The following is a 12,324-nucleotide window of genomic DNA, read 5'->3' on the forward strand; positions in this document are numbered from 1 at the left end:
ACAGCCTGGGTCTTTACCAAGACCAAGTTTCAGTTCTTACCTCATAATTATGTAAACATTTAGCAGACGCTCTATGCTCATTGTACAGTCACAGAAACGATCATTAGTCTTTTATTAAACATGAAATGATCAAAAATGTCAAAAAGTGAGGACAGGGGCATTTAAAAGACTATATAAATGTTTAAAAGTAAAATAAAAATACTAATATAAATTGCATCTGCACCTCTGTCAAACTTTAGTTTTTGTTTTGTATTTGTTTTTTTAAATGGAGTGATAAATTGAATTTTTCTTTACAAATGTCACATCTGTGACATTTTCACAAGCGGTTATTAAAAACAAGTCATGCTCTAGTTGTGGTCTGTAAATCCTCTAATACATGTTATAAATCTTTATCCAAGTGATAATGACCCCGATTTAACAATTTCAATTAAAAAAGCTTCTTTTTCACATGTTTAAAACCATCTCATATTAACTAGCTCATAAAGATACAGGTTTCAATATTGGCTCCGACGATGTACCCGTTAACGTCAAAGTTGATTCTGATGAACTTGCCCTAAAACACAGAAAATACAAAAGATAAATCACACGCATTTACAGCCAGACTAATGTGTGAGAAGTCTGCCATAACGGGAAGTCTTACGAATCGAGAAGAGTTGTCGTTCTTGACTGTCTTGGCGTTGCCGAAGGCTTCGAGGATGGGATTGGCCTGCAGCAGCTGCTTCTCCAGCTCACCCTGCGCTCAAAAACACACCAATCCACATCAGTTCAGTTCAGACTAATCACTGTGAAGAGCTGATCACGTCTGGCTGTCAAAAGCAAAGCTCTTAAACACAACATCACAAGCTTTTTGCACACAGAAGAGCCAATGAGCTGAAACAAACACATACAAAGATAAGCACGTTCTGATCCCCAATCCCAAAACACCACGAAAGTGAGCGGCCCGTCACCTCCGAAAACATCAAACCACTGACCACACGACTCTTCAATCTGACTCATCTCACACAAACACAAACGTTCATTCACTTTAAAGGAATATTCCAGATTAATCTGGAGTCAAGGTTATTATCATCAACTAAAGCTGAAACTAAAATTATAACAAAACACTTTCTATACGTGAAATACAATAAAACATAAAAATAACTTATTTTATTTAAATTAGTTTCCAAGGGAACATTCTAGATGAATAAAAACTTTATAGACATTAAAAAAAAACAACGTATAAAAATGACAAAAACACACAACAAAATGACTAAAACTAAAAATAATTGAAAACTGTTGTTTTTTAAAATGTTAAAATTAAAACGAAAACTGCTAAACAAGAAAGCAAATGAAAAATGAATACAAATGACAAAAAATGCACAACAAAATTAGTAAAACTCCAATTAAAATGAAAACTAAAAAACTAATAAAAACGGCAAAACACAACAAAATTAGTAAACCGTTAACTAAGATGAAAAAGAAAGCTGCAAAATAAGAACCATTAAAGCTAATAAGAATTACAAAAATAAAATTACTAAAACTTTAAAATTAATTTTAAAAACTACAACACTATGTTAATTAGAATAAAATAAAACTGCTTCTCAAAATAACTTTAACTTGAGGCTCAAGTGTCTATAAATGAATGGGAATCATGCTCAAAGCAAAACACTTAGAATGGAGTTCAAAGGGAGAAATGTGAAGTTCATACATTCATTCTTGAGTTAAAAAAGTCTAAATGTGTTACATACGCATATGTTAATTGTGTGGACTTTCATTACATGAATCAAACTCCACCCAAAACAATGACATCAGTACAATATCCTCCGCCTAGAAAAGCATTTTCACAATTTAGAAAATATTTCCCACTCGCCAAGTTGTTGCACAAGCCTTTAAATCGTACCGCCTGTTCCTCTGCGTTAAAATAAGCAGAAATATTCCCTCTTTTGACACTGAAACTAACGACCATCATCTTGTTCTAATCATGTAATCAGGAGAAGTTCCCCCGCAGCTCCTCTTTAAACCGTTTCACATTGAGCTCGAGCTCTCTCGTAAAGCCAGAACGGTCCAGCAGCGCCAGCTTCGTGTTCACGCGGATTTCTTTGGGCGAGTGAATCAAATGCATACACACACACACACACACACACACTTAGCAGAGATCAAACCCAAAACTCAAGAGCGCAGAAACACAGTACAGACAGATCCACCGTGGTATTCAGACACATGAGGAGTGAGACTGTGATGTGATCACCAGAGCTGGGGTGAAAACATCGGAAACTCATTTTGATGAAGCGATTTCGATTCTAACATCCGCAGAAGCGCTCTGTGCCGTTTCCGGTTGATGTGTGAACAAATATTATTTGTGACTCGCCTTCCATCCAACAAATCGCAATAAACCTTATGATGTATTACATTTGAAATGAAACAAGGTCTCAGCGTTCAAATTCTGTCAGTTATTTTATGAAATTCAAAACACATTTTGGCGCTCTTTAATGTGGCGCGACGGTTAGTCCAAAAGTTCCTTCTGAACAGGTTTCATGGCAGTTACTACACACATAAACATGGACGAACAGCAGAAGGTATGTAGAGATGTGAATCATATCTCATGTAATCGATCAATCAGTGTTCAACTGCGGAAAGACGTCAGTCAAACCGCTTGTAAACAATCACTTATAACGTCACCTTTAACGTCAAATTTAGCAAAATATATGCATTATATTACATAATAATTATATTTTCTCCTAACCTGTTCTTCAATATTTAGTAGGTTTGAATAAATCCCTCATGAAAAGTTGAGACATGTACTGTAATCTGGAGTAGAAATGTAATTATATAATTGAAAAGTTATTATAATAGATATTTATTATAAAGACATTCAAATGTTCGTTTATAAATCACTTTAATATAGTACTAACTAACCGGGTTTCTTGTATAGTTTACAGAAGCACTAGTTATACTGTACCTGACTGCCTGTGTATCCAAATGAATTAATACTGAATCTGAAGCTTGTGAATTGAATCAAATCATGACATTTCTCACTACCCAGCTCAAATGATCACATAAATCTCAATTTACACAATTTATTTCGGCAAATCTCAGTAAAAATGTCAGGATCTGGATCATATTTAACCCCAAACACTAAATGAACCATTCAACCATTTGTTTCTGCATTTTGACCTCATTTTCACCAAAATCAAACACACTTACACTTTCAGTCTCTTTTTCTGAATGCAAACCATTGATTTTGGGGTGAAATATGAGCCGATCTCTGTGATATTGATCTGGTTCTCGGTGTCATGTGTCTGAATCGCTGTGCGTCCGGCTTCGGTCGTTCACCCAGCAGCGGAGAGATAACAGTGAGACATGAACGAGACGGAGACAGACAGATGGAGGGGTGTAACTCACATGTGACAGGACCGAGCTGCTCTGTTGGTATAAAGAGAAAAACACTCAAACCATCAACTCACAGCCAGAGGCCAGATCCAGACCAACACAAACATCAGGGACGGATTTGGACCCAATCCCACAAAACACTTCATTTAGTTTCACAAAACACTCACAGCTTTGACATTTTATACAACGTTTGCATTAATAAGGTGCAGATGAGGACAAATGTTTTACTTGTTGAGCTCAATCATTCAACCCGGTTACCAAAGTTACTGTGAGAAAAGATGAAATACTTTCACTTCATTTATGAGAGTTTATCACGGATTATCAATGCAAATCGAACGCTGGTTGCAAACTAGACTTAATTTTTAATAAATCTTATTCAACTTGTGTATTTTTTAATGTGTATTACAATATATAGAAAAGTATAATAAAATAATTAACGTTAAATAAGCAAGGTTTTAAATCTGACTGAATCTACATGCGGAAAAAATTTATCAAACAGGCTTTTTTATATGCAGAAAATTATATGCAGAAAAATGGCCTTAATAACAGGCTTGCAAAAATAAATCAGTAAGTATAAAAAAAAAAAATAATAATAATAATAATAAAAAGGCTATTTTAGTTTTATTTAGTTTTTATGTATTTTACAGTATGCAAAAATATGTATGCTAATAAATAAATGTATAAATGGATTTGAAATCTGATGCAGAAAACACGCTTGCAAAAATAAATATAATAAAGCATAAATTTAATACAAAAATAAGTACATTTATACAAAATAAAAAAATTATTAGAAAAATTTAGGTTAATTTCATGAAGGTTAAGCGCCTCTTTTCACTGACCGTTTGTTGACAAAGTATTTTAAAAATCTTTTATCTTAAAATCTTAAAATTTCCATTTAGACGAGGGCCATGCTATATTTGTCTTGTAACGTTACAATGAATGTCTGGCATCTTTTAAATGTCTGGGTGGATTAAACTGGACCGGGCAGTTTGTGAAGGGTTTCCAGGCCTGATGCAGGACTCACAGCAAAGTCCCTCCCAACCCCCAGAACAACCCGCATTCTTCCGGCTCGGCCTGATCTGATCTGATACCACCCACATCTCTGAAACCGAAAGACCGAACGGCCTCAGCAAGAACTAACCTGGTCTTTCTTGGTTTTGTGGGACGAGGCCACGTGGGCCAGGTACTGAATGACCTTCTTGGTGTTTTCTGTCTTTCCGGCTCCAGATTCGCCCCTGAACACACACAAACACACAGACGTGAGAAATCAGCACATCTCTAATCATCAAATCCTCAAACGCACACACGCAGGCTCATGTGACTCACGTGCAGAGAATCGATTGGTCCTCACGGTCTGTGGGAGGAGACAGAAATACAAAAATTAATAATTCACTCGGCATTTCACTTCTGTCATTTTATGTATTTTTATTTATTTATTTTTTATTTTTTTAAAAAACAGGATGTATTTTATGTATCTTGAGTGAGCAGGATTTTTTTTTTTACATTTTATTTTATATTTATAAAGATTTTTTTTTTTTTTGACTTAGATTTTTATTTATATTTTATTTGATTTATTTTATGTTATTTCAATGACTTGATTTTTGTATCTGAAAATGAGGATATATGTTTAGTATTTTAAATGAGATTATTTGGCAGGAAATAATATATTTTATTTTATATTGATATATTTTTGTATTTTTTGACAGATTTTATTTTTACTTTAATATTATTATATTTCTTTTTTCTGTATTATGAGAGAGATTAATTGGCAGGAAGTAATACTTTTATATTATACATATTATTTTTATGTTGATTTTATTTTATTTTCCTTTATCTTATTGATTTTATTTATTTTTATTTGAAAATCAGTCAAATGTATTATATGTATTTTAAATGAGATTATTTGGCAGGAAATAATCATTTGAAATTTTTAGAAATATCATATAAAATATTTCTTTATATATAATTTAATTTATTTCATTCATAACAAACATTATTTAACAAACAAGAAGTGAAATAAACAACTATTTCTAATCAATCTAATGGAAGTCGTCTCAGAGGCAGAGAAAGTTTAGAATAAATGTTATCTTCAGAAGCACTGATCAACTAAACAAGCTCAAGTTTGATGGATTCGGTTCACTTTGATGTTCTTTAAAGCGTTTGCTGATCGTTTGTCACGTTGGTTAGTTGGTTTAACCAAACGAGCAGCTATAAATTCCTCCAAACGGAAATATGCACCACCCATTCGCTCTCAGCAAACCCTTCTGAGCTTCTTAAGCAGGAAGAGCTCAGACCACAAAACAGGAAGTCAATATCTGGCTTCCTGTGACTAGAGAGGGAGCCGCCTTTCCAGAAAACTGCAGTAACATAACGGTCCTCGTACTGATTGACGGTTACATTTGTACAACTGTTACAAATCACATATTTCAAAGGGTTTCAGGGATTTATTTATTCTTTTTTTTAGATCTCTTTTACAGAAATTAATACCTTTGTTTAGCAAAGATACATTAAACTGATCAAAATAAATGCTGTTCTTTTGAACTTTCTGTTCATCAAAGAATCCTTCAGCACTGATAATAATCAGAAATGTTTCTTGAATCAGTATATATGAATGATTTCTGAAGATCATGAGACACTGAAGACTGGAGTAATGATGCTGAAAATACAGCTCTGATCACAGAAATAAATTATTTTTTAATATATATTCAAATAGAAAATAGTTATTTCAAATATTAACTATTTGAATCAAATAAATAGAGCCTTGCTGAACAGAAGAGATTTCTCGACTTTAATACTAAGTGTCAGGGGTTTCATCACATCACTAAGCCCAAATCAGAGCAATACATTTCTTGGCAAATATCCTTTAAAATATTCCATCCAAACCAAAACCCCTAAAGACGATTAAAGGCGTTCGAGACGCCGAGCGCATGTTTGAATATGAGCTGCTGTCCCGCTGCAGGAGGCCTGTGGAGGATTGGAGAGGACAATTAAAGCTTGACGGGGGGCCGCCTGTAAATGAGGTCTCGCTGAACACAAATCAGTTCCAGACGGAGCCACGGGACAAACACTCAACCAGAAGAACACACCCTTATGAACTCTTACTGTGTGAGGGGTTGTGCAACATTCCCAGTCAAATCAAGATTTGACTCAAGATTTATTTGTATGAATAACCACACGACACACAACAAACAAACAAACGTGTGGATTCTGTGGATTTTAAATGTAACAACAAACCCGACAAAATTATTTTCTACAAATTATGTGTCACAAAACTTTGCAAAATGTGATTTTTGATGTAACAAACAAAATGTAGAAATTGCAATTCAAGTTTGAATATAAGAAAGCAGAATTAAATAGTTGTTTTAAGTACTATGTTTTGCATAATATTTATTTTTTTATTTTAATCCACACACCAAGCAAACTTAAAGAATTTTTTTTCCTTCTTTTTTCTATTAGATTTTGGACTTTAAGCCTCATTTTTCTTGATATTTCTTTTGGCATGTGGTTTATAACCATATACATTTTTGAACCAACAGACCTGACAAATTACTACATATTATGAGAATTTTTTCTCTGGTCTATTTGTAAATATTTTTATTTGAACTGAGGTAACAAACAGGATATACAGTAGAATTGCAATTCATATTTGAATTTAAGAAATTAATTTAGAAATTAATTTAGCTGATGAAAGTGTAGTTTTTAATATTCATTATATTAAAATATTTAATTTTAGATAACCTAAAAAATAAATAAATAATCATTTTAATTATTGTAATTATTATAGTTCTACAACAATAAATAAATAAATAAATAAATCTTTCGTTTTTTTTTTTTCTACTGGAACTTTAAGTCTCCTGTTTCTTGAGATTGGATTTAACTGTAGATTACACCTGAATTGTAATATAACTGTTCTTGAATCAACAAAACTGACAAATTACAAGCATGATTTAGCACAAAGCGTTTTCTTGTGGTTTTATAAACATTATTTTTTTTTAGAAGGCATACTGTTTTCATTGTTGTTTATTGTTCTGAAAGCAGAGAAGCGCTAAAAAAATCTATTTACATTTCAGGACATAAAGGACATACACATAATTAGTCTAAATTAATTATCTAATTATTTATGTTTTCTCTGTGTTTGACTAATGAAATAACTTTATTGTGTAACAGCTGAATTTCTTTCATTTGCAGTTCAGTCAATTCCTCTTCCTGCCATTCAGCCTCTACATCCTGTGGGAGGTGTGTGTGTGTGTGTGTGTGTGTGTGTGTGTGTGTGTGTGTGTGTGTGTGTGTGTGAGAGTGTGTGTGTGTGAGAGTGTGTGTGTGTGTGTGTGTGTGAGAGTGTGTGTGTGTGTGTGTGTGTGTGTGTGTGAGTGTGTGTGTGTGCTCACCCTGCATCATGCTCCTGTAGGCCGTGTCTGTGATGGCGTAGATATGCGGCGGCATCTCGTGTCGTTTCTTGCCCTTGTACATGTCTACGATCTCCTCGGAGTAGATGGGCAGGTTCTTGTAGGGGTTGATGACCACACAGAACAGACCCGAGTACGTCTGTGAGAACAGAGACATTCAGTCACAAACACACACACACTCAACATCAGCATTCAGAAGTCTTGTGTAACATTATACACCTCTTTACTGTCACTTTTGATCAATTTAATGCATCCCTGATGAACAAAAGTATTAAAACGAGAGGTTTGGGATCCAGCGCGGTTTCCAGGTGCTATGAAACTAATCTGGCCTGAGCATGAACTACACAAAACTGCATTAACTCAAATATTTTGGATTGGGCAGAGAGCAAGTCAACATGTTGTACCAAGTGTAAACACATTTGTGACCCTGGAGCACAAAAGCAGTCTTAAGTCTCTGGGGTATGTTTGTAGCAATAGCCAAAAATACACTGTGTGGGTCAAAATTATTGATTTTTCTTTTATGCCAAAAATCATTAGGATATTAAGTAAAGATCATGTTCCGTGAAAATATTTTGTACATTTCCTAATGTATCTATATCAAAACTTAATTTTGGATTAGTCATATGCATTGCTAAGGACAACTTTAAAGGTGATTTTCTCAGTATTTAGATTTTTTTTTGCACCCTCAGATTCCAGATTTTCAAATAGTTGTATCTCGGCCAAATATATTGTCCTATCCTAACAAACCATACATCAATGGAAAGTTGATTTATTCAGCTTTCAGATGCTGTATAAATCTCGATTTAAAAAAAAAATGGCCCTTATGACTGGTTTTGTGGTTCAGGGTCACATTTCACCAAACATCATTCCCCAAAATCAGCACAGAAAACTTAATTCAAAGTCCGTCGGGTAATAATGTTGCATTTGTCCATTGCAGCTTAAAGCAGTTTTTTTGTTGTGTTTTGTTATGAAACCACAGGAACACAAAAATGTGAAGTGAAACCTATGTTGATGCGTTCTCCTCCTGAGTGGTTAATCTAGTTACTGTGCTAAACAGGTTGAGATATTCTAAAATATTTTTATAAAGGTTCAGAAAAATTTTAGATTTTTTTTTTTCTGTTGATTAAACTCTGTTTGGCCCACTGCAAAAAATACAAGATAATGCAATTGTTTTTTTTTTTACCAACGCAACACTCGCCGGACAACGCTAGACTGTTGCTAGGTTCATTGCTGAGCAGTTGCCATGGTAACCAGGTTCTGACAATTCAAATCGGTTTAGAACCAAATCAGAGAGCTGTGAGGGGATTCAGATCAAAGAATCGTAACCTAGACTGGATCAAGCAAGCCTGACTTATCTTAACCAGATTAGATGAGCATGTCTCTGTCTAGCAGAGTCTTTCATCAGACGCACTTCTGCCCCCCTCAACTCCTACCCATCAACCCCCCCCCCCCCCCCCATTTCCTGTCTTTCAGGAGCACATTGTTCCTACGGCTTCCTGTTTAGAGAAATGGCACTAAACAATTGCAGCGAGCAGGTCAGCGAGACCCTATTATCTACATTCAAGGCTGTCGAACCTCTTAATATTCCTCAAAACAAACCCATGATCCATTGTGATAACGTCCCGAGCAGGCACAAGGAGGATCACAACCACGGGAGCAAAGCTGCCGTCCAAAAAGGGTGTTTATTTCGAGCAGATATGCAATATGTGCAAATAAATACATGTAAAACAAAGATTATTAATAAAAAACAGTCTTAAACCAGAACTGCCAAGTACTTAAAACAGCAAAAACCAGTGCGTCTCAAATCTGATCATCAGGATCTTTTGAGGAGCGTTTCTTTCACTGTTCCTCAGCGAGGGGAACGATCTTCACAAGCCTCCAGAACATCTACAGAACATCTCACATCTTCTGAGGAGCGTTTATTGGTCTCATAATTGGATTGCATTTCATTAAATGATTGGATCATTTCAATCTCATCTTACTAAGACAGATTACTGGAGATATAGAGTGATATTTAGATCATTTTATGTAAGTATCTGCTCTACTGTTATAAAGATCTCACTGATTTACATTATATGCATCAGAATTTCATCATAAAATAAATATCAGCATCTGGACCATATTTCTGCTCAGTCTCTGAGCTGGTTTTTCCTCTCACTATATGAGCTATAAAAGCCTGATCTCTCAAGCTTCACAGATGATCCTGAAGGTGTAGGTGTGTTTGCTCAGACTCACGTATATGAGGCCGGAGTAGTATCTCTCCTTCAGGTTGTGCAGCACGGACGCCTCGTTCAGGCAGGTGAGCTCGGCCATGTCCTCCACCTTGCTGAACTTGGGCGGGTTCATCTTCTGGATGTCGTCCTTGTTGACCCGCACTTTCTTCCCCGAGTCGGCCAGCTCCACCACCACCTCGTCACCGTGCTCCTCCTTTATCGAGCCAGCCTCGAACCCCAGCCGCTCCGACGGCACCCACACCAGCTTCTTGGTGGCCCAGTCGGCCTGCGCCAGTGGGTTGTTGACCATGTTGCGGTCCACATACAGGAACTTGTCGGCGTCCGACATGGTTGCTGTGGGCGAGAGAAGAGAGAGCAAGACGTTACGGGTCAGAGAAACGATTGTTTATGGACCATTAATATACACACAAACTTTACAGAAGTGCACCCTTTAATAACAGGCATGTTTAATAACGAGCAGAGTGTTTACTTCAAACACTGGCCAGCAGAATAAACTGGCCAGTGAAAATAGAAGATTACATGATCCGTCGGATGAAGCTTTTTCTGTTTATTTTATTAATAAATGTCCTCGTTATTTTTTTACATGCTGTTCTAGACAAAAATGCGTTTATGATGTCTGAGAAAAATCTAATATTTTTTTTTTCTAATGTAACTTAGGCTGAACCATTCCAAAAATAGTTTTTTTTTTTCCTCTGTTAATATAACGAAGGTTGCACTACTGGCAAAAAATATTTTAACCAACTTTTTTTTTTTTTTAAAGGAAAAATGCAAGTGATGTTTACCCGTGCAACACACATTTTAAGTCATTGCTATATGAGCGTTCTGAGCATTTTAGCCTATTGTTATGCAGTTGCTAGGGTGTTCAATTGGTTGCTAGGGTCATCGTGAGGTTGTAGAAGATCTCTAATACCAGAGCTTAGCATCTTAAAATAAACAGCAGCTGAAGAGGCTCTTCAACCGATGCTAGCAGCAGAGAGTGGACGAGAAACAGATCCACGGCAGAGCGCTTTTCTTGCTTTTCTTATGCAAGTCCTCAGGAATGCTGGGTCTGTTTCGCACGTCCAAACAAACGTTAGGTCAGCAGCTCGTAAAACACAGCGAACTTCAGGAAGGTGAGCTCACGCTCCTGGCGGCCACATGAAATAACAGCACCACACATAATTACAGTCACAGCATCTCAGACACACACACTTTGTTTTAAATGTGGTCGGGCCAAACACACTATTAATTACACCATTCAGAGACGTGTTTAGACAGCGGTGTGCATGTTTAAACTGTCAGAGAGCAGCGGGCCGCCGGTGGGTCACAGGCTTGTTCAGACGGCAGGGAAAAACAACGCTAAATGCAAATAAAACAACGCAACTAGCCGTATAACCATGCAAAGTTAGTTTACTACAATAAATAAATCAGAAAACACTTCCCACATCTCTTACATTTACATCTGTCATTTCCAAATTTCCATTTTTTTCCATTTCCAAAATGACTTTCAAATAAGAAATACGAGACAGCGGTCATCCAAAGGAGGCTATAACATTCAAAATGCTAAGAACAGAAGAGCACAGGCTTGAACAGGGACAGAAATAAGAAAGCAGAGAGAGGACTGAGTCAAGTGCTCATGGAAAAGATGAGATTTGGGATGTGTTAGAGGCTTGGGAAGATCATTTAGCCACTGAGGAACAGTGAAAGGAAAGGTTCTGGAAAAAAAGAAACGCAGGCTACTAAAGATGGCATAACTCTTTATTATATTATTGTGTGTCTGATCAAACTCTACAGTATTCTGAAGCAAATTTATGTGTCATTCACTGTTGGGGAAAGTTACTTTTAAAAGTAATGCATTATGATATTGCGTTACTCCATAAAAAAAGTAACTTATCGTGTTACTTAGTTACTTTTTATGGAAAGTAATGCATTACGTTACTTTTGCAAAATTAATGAGCTTCAGGCCAAATGAAGTATCTCTGAACTGGGATTTCTCTCAACACAGGGACAGGAACAAACACAAAGTAGCTTGTGTTACTAATCTGTAAAAGTAACTGATATTTCCTTATTTACTAAAAAAAAGTAATTTGTAACTTTATTACTTACTTAGTACTACTTAATTAGTAATGTGCATTACTTGTAATGCATTACCCTCAACACTGATTACATTATTGCATTACTCCATAAAAAAGTAACTTATTGTGTTACTTTTTACTTTTTATGGATAGTAATGCGTTGTTACTTTTGCATTACTTTTTGTTACCTGAGCTGGGCTTGCGAAAAAAACCCAAAAGTTATATTTTTTGCAACTGTAAAAGCCCTTTAAAACCAAAAGT

At 35.7% G+C, this 12,324-nt stretch overlaps 1 protein-coding gene across 2 annotated transcripts in view; it reads right to left on the reverse strand.

Moving 5' to 3' along the window:
• Positions 1-12,324, reverse strand: part of LOC109079138 (myosin-9-like) — a 45,706-nt gene that overhangs the window by 21,721 nt on the left and 11,661 nt on the right. Inside the window, exons 2-8 of one of the 2 annotated variants that reach the window (XM_042734144.1) lie at positions 10,011-10,342; positions 7,758-7,914; positions 4,696-4,723; positions 4,511-4,604; positions 3,382-3,402; positions 641-733; positions 490-553 (exon numbers count right to left, since the gene is read on the reverse strand). In XM_042734144.1, coding sequence (XP_042590078.1) covers positions 490-553; positions 641-733; positions 3,382-3,402; positions 4,511-4,604; positions 4,696-4,723; positions 7,758-7,914; positions 10,011-10,337 — 784 coding nt within the window. In that variant the 5' untranslated portion in view covers positions 10,338-10,342. The remainder of the gene's footprint in view (positions 1-489; positions 554-640; positions 734-3,381; positions 3,403-4,510; positions 4,605-4,695; positions 4,724-7,757; positions 7,915-10,010; positions 10,343-12,324) is intronic. The other variant, XM_042734150.1, reaches the window with a different exon arrangement.

The sequence above is a fragment of the Cyprinus carpio genome, chromosome A3, assembly GCF_018340385.1.
Source record: "Cyprinus carpio isolate SPL01 chromosome A3, ASM1834038v1, whole genome shotgun sequence".
Classification (NCBI taxonomy): domain Eukaryota; kingdom Metazoa; phylum Chordata; class Actinopteri; order Cypriniformes; family Cyprinidae; genus Cyprinus; species Cyprinus carpio.